This window comes from Parasteatoda tepidariorum, chromosome 10, assembly GCF_982258835.1.
Source record: "Parasteatoda tepidariorum strain Cologne lab strain chromosome 10, Ptep-v5.0, whole genome shotgun sequence".
NCBI lineage: Eukaryota > Metazoa > Arthropoda > Arachnida > Araneae > Theridiidae > Parasteatoda > Parasteatoda tepidariorum.
The window spans coordinates 89041575-89057084 of NC_141764.1; the positions used below are offsets into that span (position 1 = coordinate 89041575).

Sequence of the window (15510 nt, forward strand, 5' to 3'; positions counted from 1 at the left end):
TTTACAATGGTATTACTGGTATTGGTATTACCACTGGAAATACAAACATTGCATTTCCAGTGGAAATACAATGTTTAAAAATTTAAATTTTAGAATCTCCCGGAAAGAACAGATGGAATTAAGTCTTGAAATTCATTTAGATTTATAGTTACAAAATAATTCTCGGCCCAGAATGTTGTCAATTTTGAAAAAAAAATATTTGGTTTCAAAGCGCTTTTGTTTTGTGCAATGGTTTTTTAAAGGCCTCTACCATAAAGTGACCACATTTTCACTGAGACAAAGCGGGACAAATGGGATGAAATGAGAATTACAATTTAGTTATATATATTTTATTGTATACATTCATATACTTGTACAAAAATGTATTTATTATTAATTATCGGTGACTATAAAAATATTTGTAAAAAATAATAATTTGAACATTATGATTTTTAATCAAATTAAATTTTTTATTTAAAAAAAATTATGATTTTCTTTCACGGTCATATTTTTGATCCGAGTGAATACTTTGCAATAGATTCGGATCATTTATTAAAATGTCGTGAAATATTTCACATGAATTGGTCAAATTATATTTTACACTTAAAATAGATTTTAAAGTTTTAATGTTCAACTGCGTTTTTTCAGTTGTCCATATTTTATTGATACTAGAAAAAACACGTTCTGTTGCTGCATTTGTTCCCGGAAGGGAGAGCGCGAATTCTACAATTTTCAAAATATTTTGATAAGGAATATTATTCTGTTTAAAATGAAGGAATAACTCCGTCCATTTTTTGTCTGTTTCCACATTTGCAGGCAACCAACATTTAATTTTTTCATCTGTAACATATCTTTTTACCAATGACACCTCATCAAAAAGATCATTTTCGCAAATATTATTTTTCGGAAAATGGTTACTAATATATTCAAAAGATTTTTCCACATATTCCCATAAAATCTCCTTTTTTAATGTCACCCAATGAAAATTTTTAACATCTTCGAATTGAACTGTCCATTCTTCAAGATATTCCAAGCAGTTATTATAGAAATTTTTGACATGGTTCAAAAAATCAGGTCGTTTAATGGCACCTTGTTCTTCCAACCTAGTGAAGTCTTTTCGAATAATTAAAGGAATGTAATCGTTATCAATTCTTTCTCGTAATTTTGTTTTTAAAATATTGATTTCATTTGACACTTCCGTAATTGAAATTTTGTCCCCTTCAATAACTTTCACAGCATTGTGAAATAATGTAGCTTGGTTGTGAATGAACTGAAGCCAAATTTGTGATGTGCCATTTTCAAAAAAGAGCTGCAATATTCTTGGACATTTATCTTGTGATAAAAAGTATGATTTTAATGGTTCGTATATTTTTAAAATATTTTCTACAGCTGGTAAAAGAGCTAGCCATCGTGTTTTGCTGTAACCAAGAATTCTTTTATATTCGATTTCTGCGATTTCACAAAAATCCTTCAAACTTTCAACACGCACAGTATATATATAAAAATACGAATAAATTTTTGCAATAATATTTTCAACAACAACTGGAAGTAAGTCAGATGCTGTTTGAATAGCATTATGTAGAATGTGAGCTGCACAACCTACTCCAATAATTTTTTGGTTCAAATGTTCGTTAAGTTTCGTAAAAACGTTATTGATGCCTCTTCTAGCTTTTCCACCAAAATTTGCGTTAGTGTTATACGCACAATAGGCAATAATTTTATCGTTCAAATTATTCTTTTTCAAAATAGTACTTATCGAGTCAAAAATTATTTGTGAAGTTTCACCCGGCAATGAAACAAAATCTAATATTCTAATTTTAATTCCTGTTTCCGGATCAAAAAATCTAACAATTGTGGGAAATAATTTTAAATCTTTGTGGTTGGAAGCATCAGAAAATATGGATATAAATGAGCATTTTTCTAATTCTTTCTGCAGTTGTGAAAACGAATATGGTGAAAAAATATTACAAATAATTGCTTCGGTTTTTGTCCTTGCACATGCAAATTTTTTGTCGAATAATGTTTTGATCATTTGCGACGTACAATCCATTGATCGGAAACTTTGATTGTGGTTTATGGTGTGGAAAGCAAATAGCCCTTTCGCTAATGCTAGCTGTTTTTCCGTGTTGCCAAAGCTAGCACTGCGAAAAAACTGTTCCATTTTAGACGAAGAAGCGGCATTATCCAAAAATCTTTTGTGCCTCTTTGTTGCTAGATGTTTAGTAATATCGTTTTTTCCACCATGTGAGACCGAAAATTCAGCATTGCATTTATCACACCGTACCATATAATCTATTTTAGTTTTTTTAATAAATGGAAATTCTCTGCTTAGCTCTTCATTAAATTTGCATTCTCTTTTTTTACTCATCTTTTATTCTGTGGGTAAATACTAGAAATAAATAAAAAAATTTACTACAAAGGCTAAAAAAGAGTATTAAATTTTACCTTTCTGGCCATTACGTTGTAGCGACTATTGCTCTACCACTATCTTCGTCAATCGAATCGAGTCAAACCGAAAGTCAAATTGAAAACAACAAACCGCACTGTCTATCGGCAGTCCGCCTGTCTGCACTTATCTGAATTAAGCCGAGACGTAACGACAATGATCGAACACCACCGAATAAATCTAACTCGGTACATTGCCTAATTTAGTTTACTCTGCATGCATTTAATGTATTTTTTTAAATCTATTTTTTATTTCTTTATATTCACCATAATACTTAATAAATAATAGGTAATATATTTTTACAGTACATTTAAAATAAGAAATGCAGATATTTTCTAAAAAGCGGGACATTTTAAAAAATCGGCGGGACGTGGGACAGTCCACAAAAAAGCGGGACTGTCCCGCCAAAATCGGGACGTGTGGTCACTTTACTCTACCACCACCATCGTGGATTTTAGGTTAAATTTTTGATTTTCGTTTTCTAGACATTGTTTTGTTCTCAACACACTTTTGAAGATGTATGTGGTATTATTTGAAAGCACAATACCTTTTCAAAATGGTAAAATAAATAAAGAAAGGGCTCGCTTTATTAGATTATGAGAAATAGCGTTGGTAACTTTTAGAGCTTCAATGGAATTTTCTTCAAAACTACAAAAAGAATGCGATTTCGTGGTTTTGAGTCAGTAATGTTAAACTACAATTTGTCAGTTTTTAGTATTTTAATTTTATTACAGTAACCTTATTACAGTAAATTTAATTTTATTACAGTTACAGTAAATTTAATTTTATTACAGTTTAAATTGATGAAAACCAATTTTGATGATGCTAAAAAATTATTACAAAGTTAATTGCATAAAACAAAGATATTTATCAAAAATATAAAACCAGACAAATGTAAACAATTTAATTATCTTTTAAAAAAAACTGTTGATTGCAGTACTGTATTGGTTATTTCGTCAGAAAAATTTCTTCCAAATTTTTTAAAGAAAGCAGATGAAGAGTCGGCGGTTTTTGAATAACAGTAATAAATCCAAATATTTCTTAAATTTTCTAAGAAATTCTTGCAACACATTTTAAGATAAACTTTATGTAAAAAGAACATAATAATTGTAAAATTAGCCGAAACTATATTAGTTAAATTTTTATACGTTACATGCTATATTTTTTATTCATTACTTTTTTGTGCTAACTCACAGAAAAGTTGCGGTTTTTTAAAATTTTTTATTTGTATGTTTATTTAAAATATTAATTAGGATAGTTAAAAAAGTCACAATGAAATGCTTTTAAATGCAATAAATAATTTTATAACTTTCAGCATGAAATACTATTATTTTGAATAAATCCAAAACGCCTAGTTTAAACAGAAAAAACCCCTGTTTTTTAGGTTTAAAAAAAAATTATTATTATTATTATTTTTTTTTAATATTTTAACTTTATGCACTCCAACGCGGTTTACATTATTTCTGTTATTTTATATATTTTCTCGCACACAAAAAGAACTCTTCCAAAAACTTTTGATTTACAGTAACCATAAATAAAATGTGAACAGTATGAAACGATCTACTCTAGTTTTCAAAGAAGATGTTTATCTTTATGTACTTCCGTTTACTTAGTTCATAATGGGGAAATAACCTAATAAAGTAAGACGTCTAGTCCTGAGTATAAATTGCTCATTAATTAATTTAGCTTTTATTGTTACTTGGTGAAAAACTTTAAAACACGATGATGCGGTTCTATTTCCTTGGCGACGAAAGTTGGCAGGGTAAGAGAGAAATAAAATTGCCCGAAATTGTGAAGTCCGATTATGTCTCCTTGTTGGAGAGTTTCGGCCTTTCTGTCAGGATAATTTGGATGCCACCTTTCTATTAAATTTTATAAATAAAAAAACGAAACTATAAATATGCCCGTAACAAAGTTTTCGAAACAATACTTTTGCTAATTTCTTTTTTGTAAAACTACTTTATTTTCGCGAACTTCATAAAATTTAGTTCGATTATAACAAATTGAGTGCAATGTCTCTTGTTCATTATCTTCGAATACTGCGACCAAATAAATTTAAATTGAAAATCAAATGTGTAAATACTAGTCTGAAATCAGGGTGAATACGAAAAGCAATTAGCACCACAGATAATTTTCGTTTTATATTCATTCTACTTTTTTAGGTGATTTACAAATATGAATAGAAATTAATAACTTTAATATTATTGTATAATAGGTTTAAGACAAAAATCAAAAAAAAAAAAAAATCATTTAATACCTAATTAAAATTTTACTTTTACTTACTATTTATTCTTTTAAAAACTTTATTTTTCTAAAATATAAAAAAATGGATTGAAAACTAATAACGAAATAATTAGATTAGTTAAGATATAAATGACCAGAAGACGAAACAACACCCCATATGGTGGAAAAGTACAGTAACAAGAAAACTTTTTCCCCATATTCTTTATCTCTTAGAATGCTTTACAATGGAAAAGAAAGTTTTCAGACAATACAGTTTGCAATCAATTCAGTGCGATCATTAATTCTTTAATGATCTTGTTCTATTCAATGACTACCAGGAAGTCACATACAATATTTAAAGTTGGGCACACTGTTATTTTGATTCTTTCCAATGGAATTCCAGATTGCTATCACTAACAATACAATTAATTTCTAATGATCTAAATTTTTCAGTTATAATTAGGAATGACGGTTTGCGTTTGATTATAATTGTATTTGGTCTAAACAAAAAGAAATAAAAAAAAATAAAAAAATTAAAAAAAAACAAGAACAAAGAAAAAAATATTAATCAGCAATTTATCTAAAAGAATGGAAAACTTAAGGAAAATTCACAACAGTTTTTGAGCAATTCATAAAAATCATTTATTAAAGAACGAAATAAAAATACTTTTTCTTTTAATAGTTATTCGCGAAAAGGAAGTTAAGCATAATAGTATCACTATTATTACTTGATTAAAATCTTCACCCGCTTCAAAAATATATCAATAGGAAATAACAGTCGACATGTTTCAAGCGCTCAAAAACAGACGCCCATTTTCAAGACTTGACAGTCGTGAAGAATGAAAAGAGATCTGAAACATAAAACATAAAGCTGAAAACGAAAAAAAAAAAAAAAAAAAAAAGGGTGATAAACAAAATAAGGAAAAACCACTAAAGCCGAGAAGAAAAAAGTATCACCAGTTGTTCCACATAGTTCTTTAAATTAAAGGAGGAAAAAAAATGAAATAGCATTAAATTTAATAAAAATTAGAATACAGTGAATATTTTTCGAAAAAAAAAATAAGCAATAAAAAAATAAAAATGACAAAATTCAATTTTCTAAATTAACACAATGTCACATCATTGTGTTTCATTTTAAAAAATGACATAAAAACTTTTAAAAAATGTATTCAATTTTTATCAAAATATTTGTCATTTTTTGCGGCGATGTCTTTCTTTAAACAAGAAAGATTTTGTAAATGAAACATTGCAGTGAATGCCATTATGAGCTCATATTTTCATTAACTTGAACAGGATCAACGACACTTTTTTCAATGACGTCACCTTACTAAGAACAGCAGAATAATTTTCCAAGTGGTCCAAAAAAGGAATACGAACTTCAGGCTCTTGGAAACACCTCAACTGCATCTGATAATGATTAGTACACTAAATAGAAACGCGTGTAACTGGACACAGGATTATAGCTGTTTTCTCCTTTTAAAAAATCCCGCCAAATATAAATTTTTTCATTTGTTTTCTTCATGGTCATGGCAAAAGGCCACTTGCCAAGGTCGCGCCTTCATTTTATGCCGTGATTCCGGTTTTAGATAAAAGGAAAAGTGATGGGATGCGAGCATCTTCGTTGAAGACGCAAGACAATAAATAAGATTTGCAACAAATAATTCGATTACTTTTTAACACCGCAAAGGATTTTTTTCGAAGGAAAAAAAATAGAGTAAAATTTTTGGATGTAAAGATATTAAAATTAGTACTGGTAAATATCGAACGAGTCGTAATTTGGTTTACACATGGTTTAGTAATATTAGTCTGCACTTAAACGTAATAAATTACTTGTAGTTTAATAATATGCGATAAACAATTTGTATTAGTTTGCAAATTAAGGACAAAAGAGCGTGGGCTATATATATGTATTAATGTACTGAAAAAATTTAACTCATACTGAATTAAAGTTCAATATTTAATTATTTTTTCAAAAGTTCGTCCTTTTCTTCATGATATAAGCAAACTTAGATAAAATAAAAAACTTTCTGCAAACACAAAATCCCAATTGAAAAACTTTTTGTAGGTATTGATTAACTCTCGTAACTAGTTTCAACCCTATCGTTGTCACCTCATTTAGACGAATTTTGTAAAAAAATCACGATTTTTTCTTATTATTATTTTGAAATGTCTTTTTTTGTTGTTGTTGTAGTTCATTTACGTCGCACTAGAGCTGCACAATGGGCTATTGCCGACGGTCTGGGAAACATCCCTGATGAGGATCCGAAGACACGCCATCACAATTTTAATCCTCTGCGGAGGGGATGGCACCCCCGCTTCAGTAGCCCGACGACCTGCACGCGAAGTCGAGCACTTTACGGTGGAACAGTTTAACGAGGACCCATACCGCACACCCTCGGTCCCTACGCAGACTGATCCAAGTGGTCACCCACCCGCACACTGACCGCAAGTGATGCTTCACTTCGGTGATCTGCTGGGAACTGTGTCTTAAAGATCAGTCCACTGCGGGACATGTCTTTTTTTAAAATACAGCATCACAGGGAAGAGTTTTGTAAAGAACCGAAAATGCTGAAAATAGAAATTCAGAAATGTCATGCGCAAAAACACTTTTTAAAAAATTGAAAAAAATTCCTGAAATTTGAGCAAAAAAAAAAAAAAGTATGTAAGAAGAATTTATCCACAGAATGTTTTCAACAAAATATCGATGCGCGATTTTATTAATTTATTTAATAAATTGTGTGACTGTGAATCTGAATGTGTGATTTTAACCTCTCGCTAATAAAAATCTTGACTTTTAATTTCAAAATCAAGTGAATACGAATTTTATCTATTTGATTTTAAAATAGAGTAAATAATACGAATGTCGAAACTTGATTTTAAAATCACGTGAATATGAATGTTGATATTTGATTTTAAATTCGAGTGAACACGAATACCAGATGTATAATTTTGAAGCACTTGAACATGCGTCATGATAGCGACTTTTAAATCGTCTGAATATGAAACGCAATATTTAATATGAAATCGTGAAAATATACGAAATACGATGTGTTGTCTTAAATCACGTAAATAGGAATCTCAATGCGAGATTTTAAAACACGTGAATGCAATTTTAAATCGCGTTTGAAATGGTAGGAAATAGCGTAAAAATGAAGGGAAAAAAATCATATTTAACTTTTTCTTCTTCTCGGGAATTCGAAAAAGACATATACTTTCTTTAAAAAGACGCTTTTCCCTCCCTTTAAACTGAAAAAAAAAAGCATACAATATAAAGGTCTGGATACGCGTCATTTTCTTTACTGTAAAATTTACAGTTTTATTTAATTTGGTTTATTTACGTAAATATTTTCTAAAAATTGTAAGTTTTTTTTATTAGCTTTTAAATTTAATGTGAAAATTTTATGAGTTATTTTTTATGCAAGTCATTCATATATAATGTATGTTTAGTAGAGAGTATTGACTATGCAGTAAGAAACACAACTAGATCCTAACTATTAAAACTAGAATTGTTCTCCAACAAAGATGTTTTACCGATTTGAATGTTGAAATTTTTAATCTCAATGAAGGATTTACTTAATTGCTAACTCTTTACCAATTCTTATTTTATTAAAAATTTTAAGTAAAAAAGAAAAAAAATTATGTTTGTAATATTATACGTTACGTTTGTATAACGTTGCATAAACCATATACAATGAAAGATATATTACTCACACATTTTTAGGGATTCCCGTTAGACTTTGCAAAGTACCGGATCCTTGGAACCAGGACTTCTCAATTTCTGGGTCTTTTTTCGCCTAAACCGGGAACTAATTTAAAATATCAATCCCTTTTTTAAAGATTTGCATTAAAGATAAATTTTAGGATGAATTTTATAATGCGATTTTAAGATGAAAGTACAATGTGAAAAAAGATTTGGGGCAAAAAGATTGCTGATAACTTGCACTTCAAACTTCAATAACCACTTCAGTTGCCTGATCACGCGATATCGAGAGACAAAATTGTCTCTACAATTTGTGTCAATAAAACGTAAAACAGATCTAGTGGTAGCAAGATGCAAATTATTATCCAACTATTTATGCAGAAAATATGTTATCGATAAGACAATAACATATTGTTTATTAAAACAAACTAATTGAAAAAAATAAAATTGTTGATAAAATTTGAAAATTTAACTTTGATTTTATCTTTATAGATTACCACACTAAAATGATAGATATAGTATAAACCTAGCACTCGTGTGGCAACCAACGAGTTAAAACGCCGCGATGGAAGAAAGAAAAATGAAGCCTCCAAGATGAAAAGTAAAGGGAAAAAAACGATCTGTGATATTGAGCAGGCGATAAATTTTCCACTTCATCTATTAATATGCGCATTTATTCTATTATTTGACAGACAAAACAAAAATATTTGAAACATCTATTAAAATGCGCATTTATGCCTTTCTATTATTTGATAGGCAAAATAAAAATATTTTAAACAAGAAATAAGTTTCATTTTCAGAAATCTAATCTTAATAAAATTTAATTCCGGTTTCTCTAATGTAAAACTAAATAAATGCATACGCTTATTTTTAATACTTTTATAACATACATTAACGCAATTAAAATAAAGTTAACAAAATCTACTAGAATATATTAATTTCTTTCTTTTTGTTTAAACTTAATTTTTCTTAAAGAATTAATTAAAAGTTTTGCTGGGATCACTATTTTTTTTAAAAAAAAGCTGCCGCTATGCTGGAGATAATTCCTGCTGTTAAATTTAAGATAGAATAAATAAATAAAAAAATCAATCACTTAAGATTTTCAACATTTTTAAAATCTAAAACTATTCAATATAAAAAAAATTCATTCAACACTTTTTTCTCTTAACATGAGAATAGTTAGAAATGTGCCTTAGTACTAAGAATAACATGGCTAAACATAATTATTTTGTATTTAAAACGCATCATTTTACTAAGTAATATCAAGCAACCATAACTTATTCTAACCCATTTTTTACTGAACAAAAAAAAACTTTAATATTCAGAACCATCAACTATTAACAATGAGTACCATATAAATTATCATATGTTATTATTATTAGAAAATATTATAAATATTCGTTATTTTAAGCCACATTTTTATTAAGCTATACACTAGGGCGCAATTTATTATGATTATCTTTGTTTTCACTAAGTTATTTACCATCTAAAATTGTTGATTTTGATTACGAAAATCCAAACGAAGTAAAAACGAATAGCTTTCATAGCACAGTAAAGGAATGGTAGATGGACACGAGTAACGTCAGTTCGTGAATAATCACGTGAGTACCTGTTTCAGATGAAAACGAAAGTAAAAAGCGAAAACGAAAGTTTTTTGCTTAAAAACAACTTAATAGTTAGCACTCTTAAAGAAAAGTAGGGATTCTGAATGCATTAAGATTAATAAAATAAAAAAAATTGACTATAATTGTCCATTGATCAAACATCGGCATCAAGAGAAAGTGCAGAAATAATTTTATTCTCTTCTTCTGCTGTTAATACCAGAAAAGGAGGAAAAAAAAAAAATGCATTTCTTTATTTCTTTTAAAATGATAGTTTAGTTCAGCTTACAACGGCAAAATTAATATGCGTAATCCAGTCTTCTTTTTTTGTTACCGGGAAGGAAAATTCCGCGCCCAAGGGGATGCTTCATAACTTTTCCGCGTTCCGTCCGAGATTTTTGGCGCATTTGTCGTGCTATAGTGCGTAAGTGGAATCACTAATTATTATTGTTGCTAGAATATGAATACATTTCGCTTTTTGATTTAAAATTCATCAGTAAGACATTAGAAAAAAACTTATAGTAGAACACAAAGGAAAACTTATTTAACATGGGATTTAATTATTTTATAATTTGATTTATATATGGACGAAACAACGAGAAATTTTCGAAGCTTTACAATATTAGCAGGGGTCTGTCCAGACATTATGTGAAAGGTCCGTTTTTTGTGAAATTGTGAAAAAATTACTCACATTCTTTCAACCAGGGTACGCTTTTATGAATTTGTGCAAATAGGGTCCGTTATTGCAAAAAAAAAAAAAAAAAAACTTTTTCAAGGAGTTTTTAAATTGTTAAGACATACAAGATTATGCTCAACACTGTAAAATTATAATTAAAAAAATTAAATTTTAAAAAATAAACAATAATTGCTGCTTCTAAATTAGGGATGCAACATACAAATATTTGGTATTTAACATATACTGCTGAACGCAGAACATTAATTTCGGACGAATAATGAAAGAATCGTCTGCCGAAGACAAAACTTAATTCGTTTACATCTATCTTTCTTGTTTTCTGCCCTGGAAGGGGTTTATTCGATTAACAAAATAATAATGAAGATAAAGAAATTTGTGAAGGGTCCGATTAAAAGAAAAATCATTTTGTGAAGGGTCCGTTTTTAAGTTAAAATATTTTGTGAAGAGTCCGTTTTTACGAAAAGATATTTTGTGAAGGGTCCGTTAACGGACCCAAATTTCTTCTAAACAGACCCCTGATTAGTATTTAAAAGATATGGAATAAAAATAAATAAAAACCGATATAAAATAAAAAGAAAATACCTTTTTTTTTACGTTAAAATATAAGGTTTTAAAATATTGAGGAACGTAAGTTTCAAAACATTTCAATAAGGGGAAAGATATTAAAATTTAATTTTCATTAACTATAAACCTACTAACTAGTTTTTGCAAGCTAAGAAATTATAATAAATGTGAAACTTTATGCGAGTTAAGATCTTAAGTAGTAACATTTTTGTAACTGGTACGAAAAATTTTGCAATGGCCTTGTAGAAACATAATTGAGAGTTAAATTAGCATGTAACCTTTAAGGCATTCATCGTACGTCCCTGCCCTTCAGTCGCCATAACAATAACACCTTCTTTTCAATAACCTTGAGGTTATTCAAGTAACGTACGCACTTATATTCAAATAAAAATATAAAATATTTCAAAAGATGAGCGAAGCATTTAATAAGGCTTCCACCTCGAAATAACAACAAAAATAGTAGTTTCAAATATCGCAGAAATATGAAATTGTAAACACCAAGTTCTGTGTGGAAAAAAATTAAGAAAACCATTTACAGAATGGTTTTATTCATTTATTTTTGAATTACACGCAGAAACCATGGTAAAAAAAAATATTGGTTTTTCGGTAATCAATAAGCTATATACATATATATTTTATAATTTCCTTCTTAAAAAATAATCCATTCTTAAACTAATTTTTTTGGGGAAAAAAATCTTAAATTTATCAGCAACAAAAATAATATCATAATTAAAGTGCGAAACTATTTCACAAGCACACTTGAGAAACATAGATGTTTAAACTGTTAATGTTTAGGAAATTACAGCTAATGTACTTTTCAAATTGGAATAGCCTTCAAGCAGACGTTTCAATTAATTTATAGCACATTTCAATTAATAAATAATTTAGATTTCACTTTTTTTTAAACAAGAATTCCCATTCCTTTTTACGTCTCGCGTTAAGTTGTCCTTTCATTACATCAGAGGTCGCCAAAGTGGTCTATATAGACCCCCAGGGGTCTATTTAACGAAATCGGGGGTCGATCTGAGACAGGGGGGCGAATGGGGGTCGATCCAAATCGGAAGGGTCGATTGTGGGTTTAAAAAAAAAACAATTCTCAATACGCAAATCACACATACCTAATTAAGTATGTAAAATTTGTGAATTTTTTTTAAAATTGACTCAATATCAGTTTCTTTATAAAACATAAATTAATAAACGTATATTTATTGGGAGGAAACAAGTATTTACGTTCCACCGCGCAGTGGCACGAACTCAGCGCAGTTTACAAGTCTTATGCATATGTGCGCTTGTCCAAATGTCACGTGTGACGAGCATTGACGTTACAAATGCAAATATCATACGCAGTTTCAACTATCTTTGCAAACTGTGTTGAATATTTGCAGTGTCATTATTAAAACTTTTATAGTTTTGGATAATTGTTATTGTTTCGATAAAACCATTCGTTTGGTTTAGATATCAATTTTAATTATCAATGCACAAAAAAGAAGGTAAGCTTTAATAATATGGATTAGTACAGCCCGCGACAAAACTATAGCACACTTTGTATTTTTTTTACGAAAATTACAAAATTGACCAATTTTTGTAAATTTCAATATTAATATATTTTTCATAAAACTATTGTTACACAATGTACTTTTACTTTAATAAATGTTTAAAATCATAAAATAAATGTACAAACACTGTATCTAATAGAGTTTTATTTTAATTAACAGAAAATTACGTTTGTAGGGGTCGATGGAGATTTCGAAAAATTATACAGGGGTCGATGATCAAAAAAGTTTGGCAACCCGTGCATTACATATAGCACAATCACTTTCAAATAACTAACATTTAACTTTAATCACACTAGAAGGTTTTACTCAAAAATAAATTTAAATCTTTACATTTTAGGAAATTTCCAAAGCTTAAATATATAGTCGAATCCGATTATTGTACTTCCTTTATAAATTTATTTGTTTTTTTTTTTTGAGTAATGAAAGGTAATTTAGGATACTTTTTCTCATTATTCGGTCTAAAAAAAAAATCCCGATTATAATCAACAACATATGCACTTCAACTGTGTTTACTCTCGCCTACTTCTGGACTTTCCGTAATTTATTTTCTTTCATAGGAACAAAACGCTGTTTTGAAAGGACACAATTTTTTTCCTTCCAACTTCTGCTTGCTTATTATTTATTTTTGTGTAATTCCAAGGTTTGTTTGTCTATAAGTTCTGTAACAAATCATGTCGTTCGGGATTTGTAATATTCCAAGAACAGGGGAACAGTTTACTCAGAAAAGCTTTACATGAGATGATTATTTTGTTAAGATCTATTTGTTGAAGCCGGTATGTTGCTACGCCCGTTGGCTTCTTGGCGTCATTGTTATCAGCCAAGAGCCAGTTGATGTGAAACAACAAAAGAGCATACACGCTCCGCAGCGCTACCAGCGCACCCGCAAAATAAATAGTTTACAGTCCACGTTTGATTTTATATACACCCGCAAGCTATCGGCCAAACACTGGTCCGAACGATCAGGAGGATAAAGATCCAGTATATCGCAAATTTACAATAAAAATCCCGCATTCATTATTGGACTGACCACGCATCGCATCAGAAATAACGCAGCATATCTCCAGCCATAGAATTAGTGAAAGGTAGGCAAATTTTCATCATTTATTTACCGCATAATTTCATTTAATAAATAATGGATAACATCGAGAAATGTAGAAAGAAACGCGCTACAATCAGAACTAGCGCTACAAAACTAATAACAAAAGCAGATACTATAATACAAAGTGACACTAAAGAAATAACAGAACTAAATGAAATATTTGAGCAATTAAGTCAAAAGGAGAGTATTTTGACATCATTAAATTCTGAAATTGAAAATTTAATTTCGGTTCCAGCAGAATTCGAAACTGAAATTAGCGCTAGCGAAGAATACAGCGAAAAAATCATCAGTGCTAAGTGCAAAATTAAAAATTGCTTAACGTATTTAGAATCAGTTAATCAAGTGAAATTAACTCCCGCAAGTTTTGTAAACAATAGTGTTAGCATAAAATTACCAGAAATTCCGCTTCCGAAATTTTCGGGTAAATGTGAAGAATGGAGTACTTTCAAATTGCAATTCAATAATGTTATTACATCCAATAATCAGTTGACAAATGCACAAAAACTACACTATTTAAATTCAGCTTTAATCGGAGAAGCTAAAAATCTTATTACATTAGATGATACATTCACTTCATTATATACAGCTTTAGAAGAAAGATACGAAAACAAAAGGTTAATAGTAGAATCTCACGTTAAATCAATATTAGATATTGAAAAATTAACGCATGAGTCGGCTAAAGACTTACGTAATTTAATTGATTGTGTAAAGAAAAATATAAGAGCATTAAAAATTTTGGAGTATAATCGCAATGATCTTTCTGATATTTTTGTTTTAAATATAGTACTTCAAAAATTGGATAGGGAAACTCGAAGGCAGTATGAATTAAATATTAGCTCAAACGATGTTCCTAAATTAGATGATTTATTTTCATTTTTGGAAAAACGAGCTCAAATATTAGAAAATGTTAGCAAAACCACTCCTTTAAGATTTAAGTTAAGTCAAGAGAGAAATCCAAAAACGAAAACATTTCTAATTAATAAAAGTGTAACTCAATCATGCATTTTGTGTAAAATGAATCATCCTATCTTTAAGTGCGATTCTTTTTTGAAATTGAATAGTCATCAGAGAAGTGAGCTGGTATCAAAACATAAATTGTGTTTTAATTGCCTAAGCAGTCAACACAAGTTATTGAATTGCAAATCGAAACATTTATGCTACATATGCCACTCAAAGCATAATACACTACTCCATAAAGAACGCGAAACTATAAACAATTCTGCGGTTTTGGCTTCTTCTTCTCACGGTCATGACCTCAATCCCGAAGCAGCGGTATTTAATATTCATCAACAAAATAATGAAATTGTTTCTGCTTCTTTATCTTGCATTAATTCGAAAAATAAAACAGGGCTTCTTCCGACTGTTTTAATTTGGGTTTTAAATCCTTTAAATGGATCTTATATGCAATGTAGGGCGATATTAGATTCAGGCAGCATGTCGAATATTTGTACAGCTAATTTCGCTAATAAATTAGGAGTACCGCAAGAAAAAATGAATTTTCGGGTTTCGAGTTTGGGCGGAAACGAAACTACAATAAGATCAAAAATACAAGCTACAATTTGTAATGGTAATAGCTCTTTTTTGAAAACTCTTGATTTTTTAGTGGTATCCAAAATTACCGATTTTCTTCCTGTTACATCCTTCAAAG

At 29.3% G+C, this 15510-nt stretch overlaps 1 protein-coding gene across 3 annotated transcripts in view; it reads right to left on the reverse strand.

Moving 5' to 3' along the window:
• LOC107438213 (formin-binding protein 1 homolog) overlaps nucleotides 1–15510 on the reverse strand; it is a 54546-nt gene that overhangs the window by 25875 nt on the left and 13161 nt on the right. The window contains exon 1 of one of the 3 annotated variants that reach the window (XM_087153316.1): nucleotides 2425–2565. The exons of the other annotated variants lie outside the window; for them this stretch is intronic. Coding sequence (XP_087009442.1) covers nucleotides 2425–2436 — 12 coding nt within the window. The 5' untranslated portion in view covers nucleotides 2437–2565. Of the gene's footprint in view, nucleotides 1–2424; nucleotides 2566–15510 lie in introns of those variants that run through there. 3 annotated transcript variants of the gene reach the window in all.